The sequence below is a fragment of the Trichechus manatus genome, unplaced genomic scaffold (genome assembly GCF_000243295.1).
Source record: "Trichechus manatus latirostris isolate Lorelei unplaced genomic scaffold, TriManLat1.0 scaffold00208, whole genome shotgun sequence".
NCBI lineage: Eukaryota > Metazoa > Chordata > Mammalia > Sirenia > Trichechidae > Trichechus > Trichechus manatus.
In genome coordinates, this window is record NW_004444144.1 from 668620 (window position 1) to 696332 (window position 27713).

The 27713-nt window shown below is 40.8% G+C and overlaps 1 protein-coding gene across 4 annotated transcripts in view; it reads right to left on the bottom strand.

The window, feature by feature from the left end:
- Positions 1-27713, bottom strand: part of KDM3A (lysine demethylase 3A) — a 55133-nt gene that overhangs the window by 8379 nt on the left and 19041 nt on the right. For 2 of the 4 annotated variants that reach the window (XM_023742332.1, XM_023742331.1), the window contains exons 9-22: positions 21411-21574; positions 19555-19563; positions 18235-18761; positions 14956-15160; positions 13346-13560; positions 10401-10553; positions 10173-10268; positions 9700-9827; positions 8007-8202; positions 6551-6723; positions 5950-6186; positions 4420-4591; positions 1681-1768; positions 638-768 (exon numbers count right to left, since the gene is read on the bottom strand). In XM_023742332.1, the coding sequence (XP_023598100.1) occupies positions 638-768; positions 1681-1768; positions 4420-4591; positions 5950-6186; positions 6551-6723; positions 8007-8202; positions 9700-9827; positions 10173-10268; positions 10401-10553; positions 13346-13560; positions 14956-15160; positions 18235-18761; positions 19555-19563; positions 21411-21574 (2494 nt within the window). The remainder of the gene's footprint in view (positions 1-637; positions 769-1680; positions 1769-4419; positions 4592-5949; positions 6187-6550; positions 6724-8006; positions 8203-9699; positions 9828-10172; positions 10269-10400; positions 10554-13345; positions 13561-14955; positions 15161-18234; positions 18762-19554; positions 19564-21410; positions 21575-27713) is intronic. The other 2 variants (XM_023742334.1, XM_023742333.1) reach the window with 2 other exon arrangements.

The window sequence follows — 27713 nt, forward strand, 5'->3', positions numbered from 1 at the left end:
AAACCAAAATTACAAGAAATACTAAAGGGAGTCCTCCAGTTAGAAAATCAGTAACATCAGATAACAATGTAAGACTAGAACACAGAATAAAATGAATGGAAAAATAGGGTCAACCAGTATAAAATACTAGCTGAAATTCACTGAAAGATCCAAACAACTGGAAATTCATTCAACCATAAATTGGTAAATAATTCTTTCAAGATGGCCAACTTTATTCCAGTCCCAACTGCAGAACATTATAATCATGTTGTAGCAGATGTTAAAACAACTGGAATATAGCAGACTGACCTAAATATCCATCAATATAGAAATGATTAATAAAACTACATTCATTCAATGATGTACCATACAACCATTAAAAATTATCATACACCAGATTATTTAGCAACATGTAAAGATTTTACAATATATTAGCTGTAGAAAGGGAAGATGCCAAATTGCATATGCCCAACTGCCAACTATGAAAAGGAAATACATATGTATGTAAGTACACAAGGAATGAAAGGAAATATGCAAATTGCAGTATTGTTAGGATTATGGATGTCTTCCATCTCCCCCTCTTCAAAAATCAACTTTCCAAACATTTGACTCGTTTTATTTCAGTTATAATTTTTAAAGTTAGCCATTTCCTCCTTACCATAAGCATTATACATCTTGGGACCCAGATCTGGCCGAACAAAGTAGTTGGGCAGCCTGGAAGCCAAGTTCAGTTTGCCATCTCGCCTTGTGTACTCAGGCAGTGGAATGTTAGCCATCAGATCATCAAACCTAGGACAAGAGAACCAGGAATTTGTGAGATAAGCTTGTTCTTCTAATGCATCACTGTGTGATTTGTTTTGTTCTTTCTATACCAAAAGGAGCAAGGAAAAATATCTGTGATCATGAAGGTAAAGATAACTATCATTAACAATATTTGAAATTAGAATTATACTAGTTATGAGCAAAGACATCTTCTTTCTCTCCTACACTACACAAATGTGTTGAAATGATCTGGAATATTTCAGAGCAAAGGTCTGAGCAATAAATTCCAAAGAAGAACTGACACAAAGGGATATATTATTAATTCATTCTGAGGCTTCTTTTCAAGGTTTCAAGCTCAAATCAGGAAAATGGATCTACCAGGTCAGATATTTTATTATCTAACTCAATGACATACTACATTATACTAAACTCTGATGGGTCTGATCCAACTGTTGTTGTTAGTTGCTGTTGAATCTATTCCAACTCATGGCAACCCCATGTGTTACACAGTAGAACTGCTTTATAGGATTTTCTTGGCTGTAATCTTAATGGAAACAGATCACCAGGACTTTTCTTCCGTGGTACTGCTGGGTGGGTTCTAACCACCAACCTTTAGGTTAGCATTTGAGTGCAAACTGTTTGTGCCACCTAGGGACCAACTACTCCTCTAAATCAGTGCTTGCAAGCCTGCCTCTTGGCAAAGAACTACAGTGGAAAACGTGTGGCACTTTCATTATTCATCCAAATCTAAAAGTCAGTAACTTCTTCAGCTCATCTAAAAATACTTGTCTCCAAAAATTACAGCCTAGAAATGAAAAATCAGCACCAGTGAAACTATGGGGACTTTCCTATTTCCCTGAAAACTATTTTCTCCCCACCATGAAAAAGAATTTACCAAGTCAAGAACAGAAATCATCTCTCCCACTTCCATAATTTTACCTGGAAGGCATCATATCTCTAAAATCTTCTCCTGGTGGCCAGTCCTTAAGTTTCAACACCATTGGTTCTTTGTCATTTTTTAAGCGATCTGAAAGGTAACCAGAATAACTCAATTGTTACTATTCATAACTCAGAAACACACCAAAATAAATGCCAAATTAACCTTTTATGCCTCAACAATGCAAATAAAATACATTTTATTTATCTCTGTAAATATTTCATAACCTGATACATTTAGTATGTAAATTTTTTTTTAATACCCCCCCCCACCACCAAATTGCCAGCCATTTTATTTCTACAGTGCCAAGAAATCCATTTGTACTCAAAAGGCAGCAAGAGGCAGCAAAATAAAGATCAATTAACTCTTACTAGGGTTCTGTCTTTTCTAGACTTTTATTAAACTGATGCTTGTCCTCTTTGAGATTTCAGCCACTCCCTTTTGCCCAATATTAAATATGTGTGTTTCAACAACTGTCCCTCTCAGATCCTGTCTGTTTTCCTATGCTGTGCTCTGGAAGAAGTGGACAGGTCCGACTGGCCAACATCAATGCACTTGAACAATCATATCCCACAGATGTTTAGTAAACCCAGTTTTCTGAGGCCAACATGAACAGAGATGACAATTTTGCTCAGGGAGAGACTGAGACGAGCCAGTGTTCTGTCCAGGGACAACAGGGCCCACCTCCCCTCCATCCCCCATCTCCTGGATGATACATATAGGGTTTAGTCAAAACTATTTCTGAGTTCCCATTGCCAGTAATGCCAAGGAACCAAGAACCAAGGAGCTCAAATTGGAATTTCATTTTTTGCTGTTATCTAATCTCTGCTAAATGTTTTAAGCGTTTAATCCTCACAACTAAACCAATGTCCCAATGAGATTAGGCACGAGTTAGTGTTCCTATTTTTGAATAAGGACACTGACACTCCACAGATGCCCAAGGTCATCCAGCTGTTAAGTGGCAGAATCAGAATCGAAACGTAGATTTGACTTTAGAATTTGTGCGCTCAAGGATTAACATTTGTATACTGTTTTAGAGTCAACCAAGCACTGTCGCTGAACCTAGTTTAAATAGGTGCACACTGTAGGAGGCATCAAAGGCAGGAAAACACAGGGTACAATGTACATTCAGAACACCATCAGCATCTCTGAGTGGGCGGTGTGTGTGCAACAGAATCATAAGTCTGGAAAAGACAAGCCAAGGTTGACTCTGGGGGCTGCCTTACGTGTCTGTACGCATAAGGAAGTTTGAACTCCAAAAAGTTAAATTACCAAGCTCATATACTCAGCAAGCGCATATCAAGAGTCAGAATGTGAACCCAGGCCTAACTGGAACGCACACTGTGGTAGACATGGAAATGTGCTGCCCAGATTCCCTTTGAGGAAGCACTTGCCCAGCCACATCTTTAGGGTCTGCTTCAGCTACAGAGAGCTGCCTTGCCAGGTCACGCTCTTCCCAGGGCACTCACATACGGAGACTGAGGAAGGTAGGGGTAGAAAGGCCCTGACATTTCCCACCTCAGCCCAACACGAGACATGAGGGTCAATACTTGCTCCAGAACTCCTGCCAGGTTGGCTGAGGCTTTGTTGGTCCTGCACTGCGTTTGGACTTCTCCTTCTGCCCAATCCTGCTTCTTCCCACTCATTTCACAGATGTTGAGCCCTAATAAACATCTTACATCCCAATCATCATCTTAGCATCTACTTCTGGAAAATCAGTCATGGTTTGGAGAAGAGTGTTACAAAGGTTTAAAAATATGGGCTATAGCCTGTACATGTACAGAGTAATAGGGATTGGATTAAGAAAGCAAGAGATTTAAAAGTGAATGTTAAAAAAAAAAAAAAAAGATGACTAAGAGAGTGAGAGTGATGAATAAGCAAACTTTTATTACTGTGAATCTAAAGAATTGACTGGTCAAATATTCTAGTCGGGATGGGAACATGCTGGGCTGTGGCTGTGCTGATGGGAATCTGCAGGGCCCAGCTTGGACTTGATGTTCTTATAAACAGATCACTGATTGGCTGATATATAGAAAGGGCCAAACCTTGGCAAAAGGAGCCCTCTCTACTGCCACAACTGCCCCTCACCCAGATGAAGCAGGCAGGCACCAGGAGATGGAATTCACATTCCTTAGCACTTTCAGGTGCCAAAAATTAAAATTATAAAAAGTATATATGAAGATGAGATACACATAAAAACCACCAGCCTTGAATCACGTGCCTTCACTCTGCACACCCCACCCCGGGGCCACAGGGAGAGCACAGCATTCCTGTCACAGGACAGACATGGAGCCATCTGAAGAACCAATGACCAAACCTCGCCCCTCTAATGAACTAAAAATTTAATTTGCTTCAGTTCAAAAGCATAAACTTTGGAAAAGAGAAAGAAGAGGAGAAGACAGACACTAATTTTAATCTACAAAATCACGGACAGTGTTGTTGCCACTGAAGAGCCTCGGACTCCTGCTATTGCTGTGTCCCCTCCTCCTGTCACATTCTCAACCCCCTTGTCGTCAGGTGTCATCAAGTCAATTCCAACTCATGGCATCCCCGTGTGTTTCAGAGTAGAACTGCTCCATAGTGTTTTCAAGCCTGTGACCTTTTGGAAGCAGACCACAAGGCCTGTCTTCTGAGGTGCCTCTAGGTGGATTCAAACCACCAACCTTCTGGCTAGTTGAGTGTGTAATCATTTGTGCCACCCAGGAGCTCCTCAACCCTCTTAAAACATCTTTAATACATACTTGGAATATCTTCAAATCCATCCCAGAAGTCTCCTACGGTGGCTCCCGTGATGATTTCATTGGTCCTACAATTAACTAGGTCAACTTCCTGATCACCAAACTCTTTCCTGAAGGATTCAGGTTTCCAAAGTTCAGTGTTCAATTTATTATGCACTCCAGACACCATCACTGGCTAAAAGAGGAGAATGAAGATTTTAGTTTGCACCCCCAGCTCTATCCTCATGGCCACAGGCAACCCATCTTCAAACAGCTGCTGGTTTGTTCCTGTGTGGCTGGTCCTCAGTCTCAGATCCTGGAGTCGTGGCTTAGTCCTCTGAACTCCCATAGCACTGACTGCTTCACCATTCATCTGCTACACACAAATTGCTCTCAAACTGAATCAGTAAGCTTCTAGGAGCAAGGATCAAGCCTTCTGACTCAGATTATCATTACTCAAGGAATACCAACTCCAAGGCCCAGGGCGAGGCAGAGAAGGTGAAGGAGTGACAAAGGCCTGGCAGGAGGGTGCTGCAGAAAGGAGCCACTGCTGGCCTCTGGCCTATTGACACCAGGCTGGAATATGGACCTAAAGCTGCTGTGTTTTTTGGCTGTCCAAGACAAGCTAGAAATCCTAACTTTATGAGAAATAGCCTGACTTTAAAATATTGACGATGAGTTCAGTTGTTTTTTTAACTCTTTTTTTTTTCCTTAAGATTGCTTTGGCTACTCAGGACTAGTTCAATTTTTGTAAACACGTAGTCCAAATAAAACAAGCCAGTGGACTGTATTCTGCCTGCCATGTTGCATCCTCTATATATATGATTAAATAAGCAAATCCCATTAGTACACAGGGCCGGGAAAAAATTTCTTTTAAAAAAAAAAAAAAAATTAGGAGGAGGGCAATTCCTCAAGTCCTGGCCTTGTTCAAGAGAAAAGTATTTCTTTAACAAGGATCCTATTTGGCTGAGAAGAGAATCCAAAGACCCAGAAAACAGGAACAAAAATAAGAAAACACAGGAGCAGAGACAGAAAGCTAGTGCGTGTCTCCTAAACATACCAACCAGGACTTAGGATCTCTAATGCTGCCCTTTAAAGTAGGGACCCTGGGAGCCTACACACTGATTCCAAGATGACACCTAATGCTTCTGACCAACCCAGAATTGCCTTGAGCACAAGGTTCTAACTCATGAAAGAGGGATGTGTGGTTTTTACCACATTTTGTTTAATTCCTCAAGCTCTATCAGCCTCTTAATAATACTTCCAACTTCTCCTGTTGAGGATTACCAGGTAGAAATCACTAAGCCTGGAATGCTGTCATCAAAAATCCAATGATGACTGATCAGAAGCAATCAAAACTCAATGGGAAAAGACAGCTCAGACACGTCTGCTATTAAAGACTCACAGCCACCTCCTACCCTAATATACTCACCTTAACGATAAAGTACAAAAACAGGAAACGATGTCATTTATAATTGGGGAGGGGGTGGAGGCGGGGGTGCAGGAACTGAGAAGGGGGTCTGAATCATTTGGGGGAGCAGAGGCCCATGTTACCTGCCCTTGTTTCCAGCACTCCCTAAACACATTCCAGTTGCTCTTGTTGTTGGGATCCTGCAAGCACAGCAAGCGATTATCACACAGCCAGTAGTGAGGAGTGTCAAAGCCCAGTATGCTGGGCTTGATCGTCAGTCCCTGGGGCCTCTTAGATAAATCTGAGGAAGTCTTATTTTGCACCAAGGAGGCAAAGATGTCATCGAGGATTTTTGGTGTATTCTTGAGTCCATTTTCTGTCTGAATTTCAGAAAGAAGACACATTTAACATATGTCATTCTCCAGTATCAAAAAACCCCCACTCCTATGCAGAGGAGTCCAAGCCAGAACCTCAGGCAAAGAGGCAAGCCCCCTGACCCCACTTAACAGCACAGCTCACAAGAGTAGGCACAGGAACAAGTATACCAGGAGAAAATGGCCCAGCCCAGTAGCATAACCCTGTGAAGCCCACCTGCCTATTACGTGGCCTTCTGTACCCATGTCAGAAAGTAAGTGATTCACATCCTTATTTCTACTTCTTGTTAACAATTTTCTCTAGTCTCTTCCTGTTCTGTCTCTGTTCAACTTTATAAGGTAGAGTACAAACAATAAAATGAACACCTACCTTTCCTGTAGAGGAATTCAGAAGATTTCGGAGGAAACCAGAATTATTGTTGCTTACAGGTGTCAAAATTGTGCTGTTAAAGGTGTGGAGGACTGCGCTGGATTTGCTCAAAGGGGGAAGGGGTGGAAGGCATTTGATCTCATTCTTTAAAACTGGCATTGTTGGTTGTTTTTCTAAAAACAAAACAAAATCAAAAACATCCAGATGGAAAAGCATTCTGAAAGGCAAATCGCTCATTAGTCTTCTAGCAGAATGACTTTGGAACTGGGTTTGCATTTACTGAAACCAAAAACAAAAGGAGATAAATTTAGACAAGGATTACCATTTGGTGTTAAAACAATATCCAAAATCCAAGGTGGTACTATGGTAAATGGTATTTTTTCAAATTTCATTTTCTACTTGTTGTTTCTGGTATACAGAAATACTACTGATTTTTGTAAACAGACCTCGTATCTCGCAACCTGGATGGATTTATTCATTAAATGCAGACTTGGATTTTTCACACATATAATCAGATTGTCTGCAAATACTGGCTGCTTTATTACCTCCTTTCCAACCCTATGCCTTTTTTTTTGGCCTCACTCCGCTGGCTAGGACTGTCAGTACACATTCACTAGAAGGAGCAGAAGCAGGTATCCTTGTCTCATTTCTGAATGCAGAAAGTCTTCAAAATTATTGAACCATTATTTTGTATAACATTATCACAACTGATATATCATTATCAGTTTTTTGGTAGAAACTCTTTAGATTAAGGAAGTTCCCTTCTATTCCTAATTTGCTAAGAGTTCTTATCATGAATAGGTGTTGAATTTTATTACTTTTGTGTGTCTCATCAAATGATCATATGATTTTTCTCCCAATTTTTGAATGTTAAACCACACCTGTAATTCCTGGAAAAACTCTGCTTGGTTATGTTGGATAATTCTTTTATTTAGTGTCAAATTTGATTTACTAAAATTTTGTTTAGGATCTTTGCCTGAGACAAATAGGCCTGCAGTTTTGCTTTCTTGTAATATAGCAAGCAAGCAGAATCACCGAAATTCTAATCTAACTCTATCTGATTCCAAAATTCATATTCTTTATACTACTGTCAAGCAGCCTAAGATGACAGCACAAACGAAGAAAATAAAATGGAAGCCGGCATCCCAACTAAGACAAAACAAGAACTCTGTAGAGTAGGAATAGGAAGGCAAAAATCGTTCATTGAAACAAACACGTCTCACCCCCGCGCCATTCCTGCCAAATAATCTCAGCCTAACTTGGAGTTCTATCATCAGCAAAGCCCTCCTCTTGGTGCTGCATGTGGAAAAAACTGTCATCTGTGCAGGTTCCAGGATGATGCCAGGGAATCAGTGCACACGACATCCAGCCATTCTGTTCCCACAGCACCTGAGGCTGCCTAGGTCCCTCCGTGAACGGACTACTCAGGAACCCAAAGAAAGCAGGAAGCACTCACCCTTGTTCTCCTTGTTGACATTTCCACTGGTCAGGTCAGCCAGCCAGGTTAGTGGAGACGTGCTGGCTGGACAGGCAGGCCTCGTGCTGCTGGCTGGCTTGGAGGCTGCATCCCCACCGACAGCTGCCTGCTCCAATACTGAGGGGTTCTGCTGGGGCCCAGGGCCAAGAGCAGGTTTCTCTCCAGCTAAGGAAGTCTGTTAGGTATAAGAAGAGAGCTTTACATAAACCGAAGAATTACATCGTCCTTTTCTTATCTTCTCCTGTAACAGCCCACCAGTAAGAAACCCCCAGAACAAACCACCCAAGAGTCCTGGATGTCACCACAGTTGCAGGAATCCTGGAACTACAAGGTAGGAGAGAGTCTAATTTTTACCTTCTAAGTACTACTACTAAAAACGTAACACATGTTAAAAATTTAAATACAGCCAAATAATCTGCCTCCACCCTTTATCGCCCATCTCACGCCGACATGTATCCCTATCACTCTATGTACCATGTTGCTTTAGAATGAGAGTGTGTGCCCGTCTCTACCTGTGACGACACCTCAGTATACGAGTAGGCACGTGGAACGTGGTTGTGGAACGAGTGAATAAATGAGGCAGGGCAGGAAAGTTGGAGCTGTGATTTCAGAAGGAAATGGGACCCAGAGAAGGGAAAGTGCTCTTTTGACTTAGCACAGAGTAGGGGACCTACAAATGTGATGAGTAAGTCTTAAGGTACTCAAACATAAACTGGGGGTGGGGGGAACTGTACAAAGCACACCATCTATTTTTCTGTTACTTAAAACTGCCTTGACAACTCAGCTGGCGAGTTTACATACACACGAGAAGAAGGGAAAGAACAGTTAAACTCCTTCTGTGGTCCAGGCTCTCCCTTTACATGTGATGTGACTCTGTGATGCCCAGTTATCAGCACTGTGATCGCTGTGTTACTGAGGAGGAAGTGGCAGCACGTATAAATCAGTTCATCCAACCCAAAGTGACAAAACTAGCAGGTCACATAAAAAGAATTCAAATTCAGTTCTGACTGCAGAGATCACAACTTTCCTACCACTCCATGCTGCCTTCCACACCGCCGCTTTACAAAACTGTAAAAGAATTTCCAATTATTAAATACAAGGCCGGATGATGATTACTGGGGCAAGGGAGAGGGTGAGCGACAGGTGGGTGGAGGTGATGGTGGGGTGAAAGGGATGGCACCAGGAAGAGCCACATGGGAGCCAAGGAAATGTCCATTTTTTGTGTTGGGTAATAGGTACATAAAAGTACATTTCATCATTATTCTTTCAACTCTTCATATATATAGGTATGACATATTCAGCAATTAAAAAAAGTGACACTTAATCTGAATAATTTTAACTCTGTAAAACGCTTGCAAAGTTTAAAAAAAAATACAAATTTGAAAGCAACTTATTAAGTAGAATATAATAGAAGAGGTTTATTTTTTGTTTTTGTTTTTGTTTTTTTTAAGGAACAGAATTTTAAAACCTACTGAGAGGCCACCAATGAGGTTCACAAAAGTAATGTAGAAAAGGAGGCTGGGTCTACAAGCTGTCACGTGAAACAGGAATGATCTCCCTCCACTGACAAGTGTCCCCAGGTTCCTTTCAAATATTCTATAGAAATCCTTGGGTCATGTGAGAAAACAGACAACAATCACAAGAATGGAAAATCTAGCACGAGCAGCAATACCTGTTTTATGTCTTCCTTTGAGGCTGGCTTTGAAAAGAGTTTAAATTGCCTGTTTGAACAGGGACAATTTGCCTTTATTCCCCATTTTGCTCTTACAGAATGAACAATATCTCCAACATCATAGAGGGCTAAAGGAAAAAAAAAAAAATCAGAAGCAAAAACCTGAACAAGGATATTAGGTACTTCCCACCTCAACACTACGAAGCAGAAGCTGACTTCTTAAAGGACTACTTTTTCCCAGCAGCATGGTGCTTCGACTCTCTCCTTTCCATCCTGCTAAATCTGCCTTCCTTCACCACACAGCACTTTCTTTCCTTCCTCAAAACTAGTTACAAGATCGTAATTAAAAAGTTTTGGATTATTTTAATATATTCTGGACAATTTATCACCCTTACCAAAATAAAGTCGGCAAGTAATTACACCATACAAAGTAAAGCCAAACCACCAACCCCTGTGGAAAGCAGATGAAATACCTTTTCCAGGAATGATCTGGGTAGGCATCAGGTTCTCTGGTTCATGGATCTGACTCTTCACACATCTTATCCAAGAGAATATCTTGTAGGCAGCACCTGCAAATAACTGATTTGTAGTAACTGTTCTTCATGGACTCTTGCCTCCATTGCTTCAGAAACCCATCAACCACAAATCAATGAAAGGTTAAGTGTGTCAGAGGGCAGGAGGAGAATCAAGTCAGTTCTCACCCTTCTGGCAGTTTTTCTTCTTCATCCGGTAGCAATCCACACACACGCCAAACCCACACCGAGGACACACCCAGTGCAAGTTGAAGATGGTTGTGTCGCATACATCACACATTTCTCGAACACCTCTGACAGCTCGCTTCCAGGCAACCTGTCCTGCAGAAATCAATGAATCACTTGGTGTTGGGGAGGAGAGGGCTTCCGAACTACAACATAAGGGGGAGGGGAGTTGATGTCAATCCTTCCTCTGCCTGAGTTCCCACGAACTCTGTTCAGCCCTCACAGCCTATCTCAGATGCCACCTCTCCCATGAAGCTCTCCTGGATTCCCTCGGCACTCCCATAAACCTGTACTTGTACTGCAGCCTTAGGCCTCTTCACTGCTATTCCACCAGGTGCAGTTTTATCTCCTTCATGAAGGCTATGCTCTGTAAAGCAGAACCTCTGTTCTGGCTGAGCCTCCGCCACACGGAGCTGCACACACCACTGGGGCTTAGTGCCGCTGAGTAGACAAATGAAGGAAGCAGCTGTGGTTACACAGCTGTGCTCACACGGGCGCTCAGACACAGGTTATCACACCACAGTTGTTCATCGTTTTCTGGGTCACGAGCCCTTTGAGAATCTGAAGGCAGCACACACCAGGTGTCTTCCGAAGGAAAAACAATGCACTCAGATGCCCAAAGCCAACACCCCGCACTGAGTGTTAGGCTGTGAATCGGAACACAATCCAAGCGACCAGGCTTCCTTCTGTTCACACCAAGGTAGTCCAATTGCTGACCGAACTTCTGCCATTGCACTGTAATGCAAAAGCTCAGTGCACAACATGGAGATCTTTCTACAGACAATGACAGCCTACGAACTTCACCTTGTCACTCGGCTTAGACTGCTTTATTAGAGGATTCTTAGGTCTCTTAGCCACAGGTGTGTCATTAAAAAGTCACAATAAAAGGATAATGGTTGAGATCTGCTTCCTAATCTCAGGGTCAGAGGGCAGCCCTTTGGGGGCCCCTTCTGGGGGCATATTTCAACATCACTCACAGTGAGCTTCTCTCTCCCATCTGAACACTTTGTCACAGAGAAAAGAAAGGGGATCAGAAGAATCAAAAAGGCAAGGAGCAGGAAAGGTCAATCACATTTAAATACTCAAGGAGGAGAGAGTTGTTATGTACTGAGCAGCACCAAGCCCCAGTGGTGGCGGAGACACAGCCAGAACAGAGGTTCTGCTTTATAGAGCGTAGCCTCCATGAAGCAATAAAACTGCACTTGTGGAAGAGCAGTGAAGAGGCCTGCGTCTGCAGTACAAGCACAGGTTTAGGAGAGAGTTTTATCATGCTCATAAAAAACAACTGCCTGTGCCTTTTTCTGTATGAAAAAATACAGATGACAAACCCAAAAACCCAAACCCACTGCCATCGAGTCAATTCCGACTCATAGTGACCCTATAAGACAGAGTAGAACTGCCTCACAGGGTTTCCAAGGCTGTAATCTTTACAGATGCAGACTGCCACATCTTTCTCCCACGGAGCAGCTGGTGGGTTCCAACCGCCGACCTTTGGTTAGCAGCCGAGCGCTTTAACCACTGAGCCACCAGGGCTCCTTGACTAACCTGTAGTGAAGAAAAAACATTCCATGCTTAAAACCGTCCTGCTTATTTAGAAGTAAAGCTACCAACATATTCCAAAGAAGAGTGTCTACGTTCCAGTCATTTATGTCCACGTCTACACCAGCTACTTAGAATCTCTCTTTAAATCCACTACTTTTTCACTTAAGTGAATTTAATATAGACAATTTGTATCTCAAAGGAAAATGGATACAAAAAGGATCACTTATCCTAAATAGAAAATTATAGGGAGAAATTGTTAGTAAGATCCTTGACTTAGGAAATTCTCCACTACCCTCAACAGAGTGGAGTGACTCTAAAGCTGCTCCTCCCTGCAGTGACTTGGCTGCCCCAGGAGCTCAGGGTCCCCACTCCTCACCCAGCTCTCAACTTCTCCTGCTGGTAATGCCCTGGTTCCTAGTCCCTGGATTCTGAGATGTAATAGTATCGATTCCTATTCAATAACATTTTTGGGGGCTTAGTCTAGCTTCAGTTAGTCTCTGGTTCCTACAACCAAAATTCTTAACTAAGATTGGTAGGTATGGAACACATTCAAACATATGTAGTTACACAAAGGTACCCACCAGAAGCATGGAAAGGCTTCACTTTTAACTTTCAACCATTTGGCAGAGATAAAATGATGGAAGAAAGGAAACGTGAGAGTGACACTGGCGTGTCGGGCTGGATGTCTCGTTTCCACAGTGGCACACAGACAGGGAAAGATGGGCTGCCTTCCTATGTTACACCTGGAGAGGTCATGCAGACCTGGCTCTGGTGTGTCACCCAGACTGGTCCATGTGGTTCACTGGGCTCCCAGAGAGTGCAAGACACAGGCACACACCCAGCTAAAACCTCAAGTATTTGCCTGAAGTCCTAACTCTGACCATCAATTTCACCTGAACTTATTCCATTTCCCATGTCTGAGACCCAGCCCTGCGGGCTCTGGTTCAGTGGGTCTAGGGTAGAGCCTGTCCACTGCTATTTTCTTTGAAATGCATCACTGATATAACCTTCGTCTCAAAGCAACCTGAGGCTCGTCCGTTTTTGGGGAGCCTGTGCTGCCAGTGAAGCTGTGCAAATCCCACCACTACCTCACCTGCACCTTTCCTAACAGAAAAGGAGATCTACTCCTTTGACAACTGGCTCCAAATAAACCCCACATATAAGTGGTTGACTCTGATGAAACCAAGAGGCAGTCACCTGTTACAAAACGGAAAACAGCCTCATTATACCAAAGTCATCTAAACTTCTGGGTGAAAATGAGTCCCACGCTATTAAGATTTAGGTATCGTTTAGGAGCAAAAATCAAGTTGGACTCAAAAATCCTACCCCCTAGGAGATGCTCTTACTGTGTGGCTCAATAGTTGACATAGCTTCCTTTTCAGAAATCACCATTTGACAGAAGTGGTCTCCAATGTTGGCCAGGATATACTTTGCTGTGTCCAAATCAGTCCCCACCACGTTTTTGATTAAAGGCAACCATAAGCCAATCGCTTCAGTGTCATACTTGTTTGGTGTTAAGAAGCCTTCTACCCGCAACACACCATGTTTGTTGAATTGTAACCTGGGGACAGTGGAAAATAAAAGCATTTATATGTGTGAACACACACACACATCTTAACACATTTACCTGTGTAAGAAAGAACTCTCCCAAGAGGAAATAGAACACAGCTAACCTTTATTGAGAGCTTAGTCGGGGCCAGGCATTATTCAAAACACATATTAATATATGTATAAGTTAACATACCTTAACAGTTATCAGAACTCTAAATGCTACACACACACTTTATCATGGCGCTTTTGCAATTTGCTTGAGATTGAACGGGCTAATTAGTATGTAAAAAACTCTACTTCACTAAGTAAGCTTGAATCTGAACGTTATTGGCACAGATATAATTAATGGTCTGAAATAACCTGTGCATTTAATTCAGCTCACCAGCAATCTTTAACTTAGATAAAACTAAAGGGGAGGAGGAGAATAGGAAGAAATTAAACTCGACACTTCTGTTTATAATTACAACTAGTGGAACCTGAAAACATCCAGGTTTCTGAGAAAGTGACTCACGTGTAAAGCTCATCTGTACCTAAAACACTGCCCATTTAAACAGGAGCTCTTTCGTCACTCATGAAACAAGAATATAAGAAAACAAACTTAACTTTTAAAAAAAGCAATATGAAAGTGAACATTTTGCCTGTAACATTGGAAGCAATTTTTTAAAAGACATGGCTCTCAATGCTGGGAAAGGTCCAGGTATGCTCACACCCTGCAGGGCCATGTGCCCTGGGACACCCTTCCTGGAAGGCAATGTGGCAGAACATCTGTAGCAAAGGTTAAAACCAGACACACCTATTGACCCAGTAATGCTGCTTCTCGTAATCTGTCCAAAGCAAATGATCAGGTTGTGGACAAAGGGATGATCATTTCTGCACTATTTCTAATGTTAAAAATTACAAGTAATCTTAACAGTCAACAAGGGAGTTGGTTAAATGAACTATCAAACACTGCTGTGATGGCTCTTATATAGTAATACAAAGGTATTTTGAAGAAAAAGGTTAACATGATCAAGTGGTCCTATGTATCGGGAAAGTAAGCTTCAACGCACCAGTCAGATGTGTCTGAATACATTTTTTGATCATGCAAACTCTACAAATGCAATGAAACATTAATAGCAGTTACTGTAGTGGTTTTTCCGAACCTTCAGCATTGTTTCATAATGTTTGTTACTGTCAGAAATAGAAGTTTGTTTTCTTAAGCTTCTTTGCTTTAAAAAAAAAAAGAAGAAAATTGGAAAGGAGGATGGGAAGGAAATATTATGCAATAAGATCTAGACTCCTCAACCCACAGATTAAAAATACAGTCTCTACCCTTTTCAGTCCTCGAGCTACTGTTTACCGAAGAGGAGAGTGAGAAGCATGCTACAGGGCCTACATTATCCGCACTCTTCTCGGAATACCTCACCTCCTGAAGTGAAAGAAGCGACAGAACACAGGGGAGTCTTTCTGTTGCTCCTTATCCTTGCGGAGGCTGTCCAGGCGACATTCCCGGCACTTGGGAAGCTGTGCGACGATATTCACGCAGGAGTCATCCTGCACAAAGGCCTCGCCACTCTGCTGTAGCTTCTTGAGTTTGGCTGGGTCTGTCAACACGGACTTCCGGGATGGGGCTAGGAAAACAAAAGATCAAGGAAATGGGACCTCAAGGTTTTGAAAATCTCTGTATCGCTTCAGTATCTGACTGAATTCTATTCAAAGGGCTAGTTTTCCCAAAGTGAGAACTCCTTTCTTCACTCCTGGTTCAGCTGCAATTCCTGAAGATGGCTTAACAGAAGACACAACTGGAGAAGTTTTGCTCTTTAGGAAACAATTCTCATTTGGTAAATCCATTTGGCAACCTAAAACTCCAAATACAACAGCCAGACTCACAATTTCAAGTTAGCGTATACTTCTATTCACAGTTCTAGACAAGATAAATATCTCGGGAAGACTTTTCCAAATCAGATTCCTAATTCAAACTCATTGTAACATTAGCAATGCATAGAGAGTTTCACCTCAACACAGAACTGATTCCCCCACTTTGCACACTCAAAAAAGACTGGTTTAAGGTATGTTTTCTAAGGTTAACCAAGTAGCTTCTCTGCACAGGCCTGGTCTATAAAATAAAAGCTGTCTTCTAAATGTCTCCAAGAGATGTCACTTGACTACCTTCCATTTGGGATTAAGAGCATTGGCTAAAGACAGGATTATAATTCTAAGAAAATGCAAGTTTTAAATTTTAATCTGTAGTGGGCAGGAGAATTTAAGAGGAAAAGTTGACATGGTTTCTAAAAAAGAAAAAGAAGGAATGTAACAGGAAAGAACAATCTATCTGTGTCAATCCAAATAACACAGAAAGGAATCTATTCATAAATCAAGAGCCTGAAGGAATATTCATAGAAAACAGACAAAAAAGACTTTTTCTCAGTATCTAAGAGAGCCGGGAAGTGAAAAGTAGATTCTTAGGCAAACAAATAAATAAACAAAAAACAAACAAACAAAAAAACAATTTCTAGGGAACCAGTTGAGATGGGAAAAAAAGGCTAGTCTTGGAGCAAATTGGAAGATCCCAAACCAAAGGCTTCAAATAAAGCGAACATCTTCAGTAATGACCTAAGAGGTGACCTAATCTTACCTCCTTTTTAAAGCAGGACTAGGGCACACTGTAAAATGCTAAATGATCTTTCAGGACTCCATCACCTTAAACATTCTTATTTAGTTATAGAAAGAGAGGGTAAAGTAAGAAAAGAGAGAAAATATACAGATTAAGAGTTCAAGGTTGGAATTTCAATGACTCAGATATTGAAGAGACATCACCCTTTGAGTTGGACCAGGTTTCCACAGACCACAGGCAGAAACTGAAGGTTGTATCTGTTCTGCCGGGTTAAAAGAGAAAATATCTAGAAATAAGCAAGCTGAGTTACTTAAATCTAGCTTTTTAGTGAGGAGAGCAATCGTTAATCCATCAATGATTCTCTAAATTCAGAGCAGAGCCAAGGGGAAAAAGCAATGTCTGCCTCTCCTCAGAGAACACGCATCTATCTAAACAGAGAAAAGGCAGCTGCTCGGCTCGAGTTTGCTTTTGTTTTCTAACTTCCAAGCAAAGCAAGGGAGCATGACAGTTTTCCAGTCAAGTCTTTCTGTACCCACAAGCAGTGCTAGGGGAAGCAGTGCAGTGGATCCTGGTAGGCTTCTGATCATACTCCCCATTCCTCAGCCAAAGGTCACAGCAGACAGCACCGACCAGGACGTAAATTTAAATTTCTCTTAAAATCATTTTAGATGGCACAACATACCAAGTGAGATAAAGCTGCACTCCGTAACTCACTTATGTACCTAGAATGTGCTTAACAATCTAAATTTTTACTGTTTCTTCACATAACATTAAAATAATTTGCTTCAAACAACTAGCTGAGTGTGAAGGCTGATGACTCAAAAAGAATAAAGAAACAACAGAGATATGGTTATGAATATTCACGGTCTTTTGAGGAGTTATATAACTCTTGACGAACAGTATAATCTTAAGTAATTGATTTTATGTAAATTAACTATGGAGCCCTGGTGGCACAGTAGTTAAGTCCTTGGCTGCTAACCAAAACTGCTATATCAACTTAAGCCTCAAGAATGAAGAAGCTGGATTAGAAGTATCAATAGCTAAAAAAAGTTCCTTTTCCTATTTCTCTAACCCTACATCAAAAGACCCACAATCATATCCACACATCTTGCCCTCTAGTCTCCGAGAGGTCTATAATAAAAGCTAGAGTGTGGATATGTTTATTTTTTACTTACCTAAACGAACCATTTTTAAAAAGTTTTTTAAAAAGCTGTCAAAATTCACACTAATTTTTCCACTTAGCTGGCAATATTAAAAGGTATTTTTAAATTGTAATCGCTCTGACCCTTCTGACATGCTGGAGCCATTTATTTCTTCTAATTCTCCTAACAGAGCTTCTGATAACTACCATCACTGGCATGCAGCCTCGAACTTAGTATCAGCAGTATGAGATACAGTGTTCCATTTTCCCTATAAGAAGAGTATTTAGTTTTAAATTGTGGGTGCACTGGGACCTCTCCTTAAGCAAAGACACTGTGCCTGGTGTTTCAGCCCCATCCTTAACACCTGTAACCAAAAGTCCGTTTCCAGAGGTGGTATTGCAATTCTAGAACTTTTATAAAAATTTTAGACCTGAACAACCAGTTGAGTATGAAGTGTCACCTCATCTACTTCAACATGGATGTTACTAGCGACAAGCTGAAGCTAAAGTAACCATCAGATCACTTTAGATCTTGTTTCAAAAACATTTTCTTACAAACCGAAAATGGGGAATTACCTGACTACTCATCCCATAGGAACCAGTTAAGTTACTAAGTATGGTAAGTGCATTTAACTGATTCCACACAGGCTTTAAAATGTGGATAGAGATCTACACTAATTCACAAGATAAAACTGTTGAGTGTGAACCCATTTGTGTAACACGGTTCATCTGTATTTCTATATACATGGAACCAGATCCACTAAAATATTAGCAGTAACAATTTCTGAGAAGAATTTGTAACCTTTCTTCTTTAAACTTTTCTGAACTTTTGTATGAACTTTTTCTACAAAGTCATTTTCACATATTTGATTATAAGGTAAGAAACAGATATACATACACACACTACTATCTCTTTCCTTCTCCCAATAAATAAATGTAGAAATACTCACCATTCTGGATTTTATTGTTGCTTCTTGTACAACAGCTTTCCTTATCTACTTTTACTGAAGATTCCTTTAAGTTCTGTGACCGGCAACCTAAAGTAGAAGGTTCTACCTTTTTTCCCACACAATTATTAGGGCTATCACTGTTAACACATGCTTTCTCTTCTGGTTTATTTGAAAGGGCAACCCGGACATTAGATGTGGAAGGTATATGTTCTAGGTACTTCTGCAGTTCAGGAATATTGGCAATTTCCAATTCTGCTTTAGAAGAAGCCTTTGTAGGTAAGCACTCCTTAAGAGGGCCAGCCGATGGCTGAATAACAGATTCCAATCTGTTTTCCTGGTCAGTGTTTGTTTTCAGCTGGGTACAGCTACTTTTTGGCTCACTCAGAGTTTTCAAGTCTCCAGTTCCAATCTGGGAAAACTTTGAAGACAGCAACCCAGCTTTGCACACATCTGGCTTTGTTCTCAGTATTTCAGGCTTTATATTGAGACAGGAAGAAAGTTCTTCCGGTAAACTCTGTTTATGACATCTGAAAAAGAAAGAACGGAACACTAGCATCCAGGCTTCCTGTATTTCTCGCCCACCTTTTAAAATCAAATGGTTGGTTCACCAAGGCAACCAGTATGAAAGTGAAAGAAAAACTGCTTGTTTTAAAATAGGTTTCTGTGAGCTAGAGTTCAAAGTAATCAGTTAATAGTTCTGCAAAAATAATTTCACCACTCTCTGAAAAACACTACCCAAAATCCTATCTGCATGTTCTCATAAATCTTAACAACTTCAAGCTACTTCTACTTCTTACAGCATAATGACCCTTAGCTTTCCCCCAAAACAAACTGAGTATCACATGGAACCAAAAAATACACAGAGCAGATTACAAGCTCAGTGGTTTTCAGTGTCAAAACTAAGTCTGTGCAGGGCCAATTCTGAGAGTTTCTTTTCTTAATCTCAGAGAAATCTCCACTAAACTCTCCTTGCTTATTTGGTAAAGATTAGGGTTCAATTTGAAACCTAAAACTAGCATGCTTGCCAAGACTTGGAAACACAATCTCATGGTAGGTCAATGTGTCAAAATACAATTAATAAAAAAAAATTCTACATACGTAATGTTAGAAATTCCCTCAAAGATAAACCTCACACAAAATGTAAATTAAAAACTAACAACTAATAAACAAAATGTGGTATATCTATCCACTGGAATAGTATTCAGCCATAAAGAAATAGGAAATTCGAATACATGCTACGACATGGATGAACCTTGAAAACGTTATGCTGAGCGAAGTCAGTCAGACACGGAAGGGCAAATGTTGTATAATCCCACTCACATGAAATATCTAGAAGAGGCAAATGCATAGAGACAAGAGTTTATTGGGGGTGCCGGGGCTGGGGTGGGGGGCACAGGCAGTGGGGAGTTACTGCTTAAGGGCTCCTCGGTTTCTGTTTGGGGTGATGAAAACTTTTGAAAATAGTGGCAATGATTGCACAGTATGCTGAATGTAATTCATGTTACTGAGTTGTACTTAAAAATGGTTAAAATGGCATTTTTTTGTTACATGTATTTTACCACAATCAAATTTAAAAAACAAAACTACCAACCAGCCATTAGCAGTGTGAAACCCTGTCCTGCTGTGAACAACATGGAGCCAGCCCAAACACTGGATACTTTCACTCTTGTTTGGTTGGTCAGTGGTCAGGACCCAAAGCAAACAGAACAGCCAATTGATTAACTTTGCTTGTTCACAGAGGAATGATTTGGTATTTTCGCCCCACATCTTTTTTTTTTTTATTGTTGTACTTCAAGTGAAAGTTTACAATTCAAGTTAGTCTCTTATACAAAAACTTATACATACATTGTTATGTGACCCTAATTGCTCTCCCTATACTGTGACAGCACACTCCTCCTTTCCACCCTTGATTTCCCGTGTCCATTCAACCAGCTCCTGACCCTCTCTGCCTTCTCATCTCACCTCTGGACAGGAGTTGCCCATTAGTCTTATGCATTTACTTGAGCTAAGGGGCACACTCTTCACGAGTATCATTTTATGTCCCACAGTCCAGTCTAATCTTTGTCTGAAGAGTTTTGCCCCACATCTTACTAGGGATATTCTCAAGGTACTTTTGCTTCTCTGAAATTCATCCTAGAGTCCTTTCCCCAGCAAAACACAAGGCCCTTTTTTTCTGTTACACCTTTTTTTTTTTTTTTGCCTCTAACAAAGACAATAAGAAGAATTTCTCTTAGAAACCTTTGCTTAGATGTCACTGAACTTTTTGTTCCCTCTTTCTACTCTGAAAGTTGCTTCTCCTTCTCTCTGATGGCTGTGTGGTCATCCTCCAAGCTCAGTCCCAGGTCACCCACTTTTCTCCCCATGAGCCAGTGTGATCAGTCACTCCCCCACCTTTTTGCAGCGGTCTCCCAAACCTACTTTTCTACACCACAGTCGCTCATATTTTGTCTTTATCAACTGCCTGTACAGGCCACCACCCCTCCCAGAAGAGACCCTTCCCTTAAAACCCATCTGTCAACCTTGAACCCTCTGGTTAAACTTTACATTTCTTATTCATTTTTCTCACCTATAAGGTAGTAACAATTCCTCCTACTGTTATTGCTTCCTCATTTCTATTACTCTAATATCTCTTCCAGCACCACGCTTCTCCTGTACTTGGAATCAACTCATGTCTGGGCTGATGAGAACCACTCACTGTGACCACGTGTCCATCTTCTCCTTACTCCCACTGACCTCAGTCTTCCACATACAATCAACCTGTTCCCTTTTCCTTGAACACAGATACTCCTTCTGCAACTCTCTATAGTACTTCAAATGACCATTCTCTCTTTATATCATCAAGTCAAGAAAGCGTCTCTTTTCTCATGGCCCCTCACTTCTGTACCGTCTTCCATGTTGTTTTGTATGTCTACTACACTTTTCACCACTGAAGTCATCTGATCAATCTTTCCTTTTGGAAACTCTAACAAAAACCTCCCTGGATAACCTGAGATAGGATGAATGACAGGTTGACAGGTCATTATGCCAAATTTTGGTCATATTAATACACTGTCCCTGAAACAAGAGTGTGAGTAAGTCTTGTCACCCAAGCAATGTAAGCTAAGACAGGAAGAAACACAACTAAAATTATTTTTCTTATTACTGTAATTAAACATCTATAACACATAACTACTCACCCTTGAGGAATTTTTGCTCCAAGGTTGGGTGGAGAGTTGGCAGCTTGGGGAGTACTTTGCTGTCTTGGGTCCTTACTAGATGGAGTTGCTGCAGTACAGCCAAGCAGTATCTCCTTAAAAACTACTGTGGGAACAGACTGTACAGGACACATACTGGGGGAAGCCTAAAAGATACCAAACCAACAGATATTAAAGTGAAAGTCCCCAGCTGGGAAATTACAAAGTGCTAGCAAAATTCAAGATTATTTGCTTAGTTTAATACTAAACAAGCGCAATGTTATAACCAAATAAAAAGAACAAGACAGTAGAAGAAGCAATTAGTCATAAAATTAAGGACTCATAACTGAAGATGGTAAATGAATCATTCCAGCTTTTCACAAAACTTAAGTCTTCCTATAAAAGATCACAAGCTGATCTTTCAGACGTCTGAATAATTATGCCAGGAAAATGCAGCCAGGAGGCAATTGTATCAATAATGTGATGCACAGAAGTGAGCCTTTAACTGACAGTCTCCAATGGTGGCAGCATCACATGCATCTATTTTAATGGTAACTTGAGTGCCCACCACACACCGACTGCACAGATTGGCCGGAGACCAGACCACACAGGATTCTTGTAGGCAGTGGTGCCTACTGGGTACCGAGAGAAGCCTCTGCAATGCAATAAAGGTTGAGGACACAGTTGTTGCTCTCATATAGCTTATCAAGTCACAAAAGTCATCACAGCTGGAAAAAAGTTCAAGTCATGACAGGCCTGTGGGAAAAAGTTAGAACATCGTCCCATTCCTTTTTCATGTAGTTTTATCGTTTTAAAAATATAAACATTAGACCTGCTTCTTACCAGTTTATACTACCCACAAACTTCCTCGTTTAGAAAGAAAAGGAAGAGATAACTTCAACGCCAGTCAACTATACGGTCTGTGGCTAAACCAGCCTCTTCGTGTGTGCTTAAACTTTAAGTCAAATGCCTTCCTCAGTCGTCTCTCTTTCACACCAAAGTGACCTTTATGTTTACCTTACCACCAAATCCAAATCAAAACCTGAGGAATCTTCAGAGTCCCTGCCTTCATCTTCTAGTTATTAGCTTTCTAAAATTTGAGGTAGAATTCTCTTAGTAAGTTTTTTAAACCTCTCAATTACGAATATATTTCCATGTAGTTTACTCATGAATCTTTTTCTGAAGACATTTACTCTGGCAGCCTTGAAAAGACTGTCTAGTATTTGTTTAAAATATCTGAAAAATAAGAATTTACTTAATTAATCGCTACTGAAGTTTGAGCATAACTGCTTGAAACTATTTTTAAATACTAAATCATTTGATCATATACTATTTTAGTCAACTCAGTTTTGGTTAAGTATTAGCGTAGTGCTCCCAGAAGATTTTTCTTTTTTTTGCTTTATCTATTCGAAACACGTCCTTGGGATGATCAACTTGACCTCTCTGGGCCTCAGTTTCCTAACCCTTAAAATAAGAAGATTCAATAAGCTTGTTCCTAAAGTCACTTACAACTCTAATATTTTCCAATTCTCTGGTAATCACCTATTAGAAGGTCAGTCTACCAAAGTTTAATTGCCAAGTCATTGCAAAATGCTAATTCAAGGCTCACTTTCACCAAACATCCTCCCTCACATCATACCTTCCTTACTCTGAATGTGTTTAGACTTGATGAACTAATACAGTACTTTTTCTTAAATTACTCTCCTGAGAGTTACATAAAGATATTTAGATCAAAAATCTACACATAAATTTTTATTCTGTACCACATCCATCAAGCTGCTCAAGTCAAAAAAAACTCTACATCTCTCATCTCATTTATCTGATCAATGACCCAGCAAATTCCTCCCCTATTTCCAAAACATTTATTGAATCTATTCCTTTCTTTCCACGTCACAACTACCACCACCCCCTCCCTAGACTATTAAACATCTCTTAACTTGCCTGACTTCTTTCCATTCTTGCCTACACCCTCTGCCTCCGACCCAAAATTTATTCCACCACAGAGCAACCTTTATAAAATATAAATCAAATCAGATCATGACACACCACCACCTACAAGAATCCTATGTGGTCCAGTCTCCACAGAGCCCCTCCACTCATCTCAGTCCACTCTCCCCTTGCTCACCATGCTCCAGCTACACTGGCTTCCTTTCTGGCCTTCAAGTATCCTAAGCCCTTTCTTGCCTGGGTCTTCATACTTGCTATTCCCTCTGCCTGAGTAGTTTCCATGTTGCTGGCTGGTTCCATCCCTTTAACTCCAAGTCTGCTCAAATGCCACCTTCTCAGAGAGTTTCTCACCACTCTTTCCAAAGTAGTACCCATAAGCTACTTTCTCTTCTTAATCATAATCCCGTATTTATATCTTTCATGGCACTTATCACACTATGAAAGTATCTTCATTTAATTATTTATTATCAGTCTTCCCACAGATGGGATATATACTCCTTAGGGGCAGATACCCTGTTCTTGTGTCCACTGACATATCTCCCAAGGCCACACACATAGCAGATGCTCAGTAATAAGACCAGTGGAATGTATAAATGAACGAATGCCGTTAGCACTCAAGATTTTAAAATAACTATAAATAATCTTATAGGTGATCTGAAAAGCCAGGCAGTATTGCACACCACTGTATATCCAGTGCCTAGCACATACTAGATATTCAATAAACATTTATTGGAAGGAGGGATGAAGAGATAGAGGGAAAGAGGAGGGAGGGATCTAGTTGTTTTCACAATGGTGATTCACCGAACCAAGGAAAGGATTCAGAGAGGAGCAGCAAGACCACCACAGTGGTTAAGAGTAATGGGTTTTGGCATTAGACCTTGGTTTGAATCCCGTCTCTGACACTTACTAGTGCATTATTTAACTTCACTAAGCTTCAGTTTCCTCATCTGTAAAATAAGAGTAATAAGACATACTTTTTAGGGCTCTGCTTTACACTGTGTCTGGCACATAGTAAAATAAATTTTAGAGATCAGCTGTCTTAAAGCAGAAAGATACTGTGGAAATATTTGTTAGAATTAATGTGAAAATATGTTAGAATTAGCATAACTTAGGGGGCTTTTCCTTTAACAAAACTGACGTGTATCACTATACAACTTTCCTAAAGTTTAGCTCAACAGGGATAGGACTCGAATTCCCAAACCCATCTTACACGTGCACACCTACACACTGGCCTGACTCAACAAACAGTCAAAGCGACTTCTTACCTGAAGAGTTTTCCCTGAAGGTCTTCTATACCAGTCATGGCAATAGTTCCTCCCTGCCAGCAGACGGAGATAATATAATTGAGCGTATGATGGTATTCTAAAAAGGACACTGCTGGCTCACACTCCTCAGCAGACTCTTTCTCAATTATCCAAACAACATCATAACTCTGAGGAATAGTCTGCTAGGCAGAGAAGACCTTCAAGGAGCCAGATGTCACTGGCAAACAGGTTTATCTTAACCAAAAGTATTCATCAAAGCCTTAAGTCATGACTCTTGCCTACCTAATCCCAAACTACTGTCTTCCAAAGACCACCCTAAAAGTAAACTCTAAGCCAGTTCAATACATTTGGGAAGTGCAGATATAGTAAGATGCGTGCCAAGTATATTACTGTACTCACCTTTTGCTCACACATATTAATTAAACTGTATCTTTCCCAGCTTCCTCACTTACCTCCCCAGCCCTCTTAAAATTTAGGCCAGACCAGTTTTTCCAAAACTTGTCTGATTACAAGACTCACCCAAGGTAAAAAAGAATATTTATTGATATGGAAAAATATCCACAATACACTGTAAGTGAACAAGTAGGCTACAGAAGAGTATGGTTTTTAGTTTAGTGTTTGTTTGTTTTAAAGTTTCCATGTATACACAAGGAGGAAAAAAGAAAGGAAGAGGGCAGGAGGGAAGTATTCTAAAATATAAACAGTGATCTCTGAGAAGTACAATGACAAATGATGTTTCTTTTCTTTACTATGCTTTTCCAAGTTAACCAAAATTTCTAAAATGACAACAGCTTTTATAATAAAAAAAAAAAAAATTGTAAAAATTTTAATACCCTAGTAAAAATCTACCAAGGAGCCCTGGTGGTGCAACAGTGAAGCACTTGGCTGCTAACTGAAAGGCTGGCAGTTTGAACTCATCCAGCAGCCCCACAGGAGAAAGACCTGGCAACCTGCTTCTGTAAAGATTACAGCCAAGAAAACCCAATGGGGCAGTTCTGCTCTGTCACATGGAATCACTATAAGTTGGAATCAACTCGACAGCACCCAACAACAACAACAAACAACAACAAAATCTACTATCTCCACCTTCCTTCACCACTGGATCTGCCACTGTTGGAGAATGAGATGACCAGCACAGGGCTTAAGAGCTGAAACAGACATTTTTAAAATATCAAATTTAGTTTCTTTAGAAGTTAAGGCTCAAATGGGTTAAGGGACTCATCTCTAAGTCTGATCAGTTCCATAGCACACAAACATAGTGAGCACCAACAGTGTGCTGGACACCATGCTGAGCAAGATAAATAAGAGATGCTCCCTGCCCGTCAAGCGTTTCAGTCAGGCAGAGAAGATCACTTTACATACATATATATATATATACACACACCAATGCATATATTGTCACATTTTCCAAGTAACTCCTTGAAGGTTATACACTTACTTCCTCAATTACCTCTCCCATGACTGATAAACTTAACACTTTGAAGACTGGCATCCTCCCCCACAGGAGGTCCCCAGTGATCCCATTCCTGCCTGCACCCCGGGTTAATTCCCCTACTATCCATCAAGATGCCATTCCTACTCATTGGCTCCCTCCCCAGCACACACTCGTGTTGCTCTCCTTTTCATGACACCCCCAACTGTTTACGCTGATGCAGTCACCACATCCAGAAAAAATGAAAGGTCATAATACTGTGAAATCTGTGACAGCTGGAACTTGATGGAACTACCTTGTTTTTCCGGGTCTCACAAGTTCTCTTCTTTTGACCGGGTACAGTCTTACCACTTTTCTATCACTCATTTTAGTGGAAAATACTTGAGTTTTCCTTCTCCGACAGGTTTCCACCTTACACCGGTTCCAGCTTTTGCAGGTTTTACTGTATTAATTTCCATAATTATCTCTTCATTCTTTCCCTAATGATTTGAGCCTCCACCCAAAGCTCAGGGTTATATACTTGGTAAGAAGACAGAGGTTAGACATGTTGGTTTATAAAGTTTTTGGTCAAGTATCAATCAACCTCTCCTTTACTCTCTCTACCATAGATCACAAAGGATTTCTCCAATGTCAAAACCTGGCAGGTTGTTATTCCACCCTGTTTCTCTCTTAGCTTCTGATACTGTGGATTACTGGACAGTACCCTCTGTAAGCTTAATTCAAAGATACAATAATCACTTGCTTAACACCCTCACTTGACAGTCCTTACTACATTACTTCCCTGGAGGTTTACTGTCCATTCCCTTCTAGAACAGGAACCCCTACTCCCCCAGCTCAGCCCCTTTCTATACTGGGCCACTGTACACAGTATCATAAATGATAGTCTGATCATGTTTTCTAAGCTAGAGTTGTGTTCTATGAAGTGGACACTCCACTGGTTCTACCCACTTTCTTAGGCAGATTACCCCCCTTCCTCAGTACTAACATCTAGTCTTCTACTAAATCCAATTGCTGCTACCTTCTAAATAGCTTTCCATCCCCTCAGCCACTGCCTCACTTTAGGCTCACTTATGACATACAATCCCACTAACCCAATCAGCGCCCTTGTTTTGTACTGTCACTCCCTCCCCTCATCCATCATCTACAAAGCTCATGTTAATCTCCTGAACTTAATACCCTTGAAAACCCCACCCTCCCAACCCATCTACAGATAAAATCCAAACTCCTTTCCTCCTCTTTCTCCCTTCCCATGCCTTGTACATTCCAGCCACAATGAAAATGCACCCTTCTGTGAATGGGACATGTTCTTGCTCTGAGAGCTTCTGCACAGGCTGCTTCCCCAGGGCACAAAGCACTCCCTCAGAGCTGATGGGAGCCCTCTGGGCATCTAGGTTACACTACGGACTCTTTGAGACAGGGACTCTAGATACCTCTCTATCCCCAGGACCAAGTATCTGGCACATAGTAAGTGCTCAGTATTTCTAGTATCTTGGATAGATGTATTTGAAATTACTTTGAAACTTTAAGGCAAAAATGAAGGGTAGTAATATTAATTTCCATAATTATCTCTTTGTTCTTTCCCTAACAACTGGAGCCTGCACCCAAGAGGTCAGGCCTATACACTTAGTTAGACGACAGAGATATTTGATACCTTGGTTTACA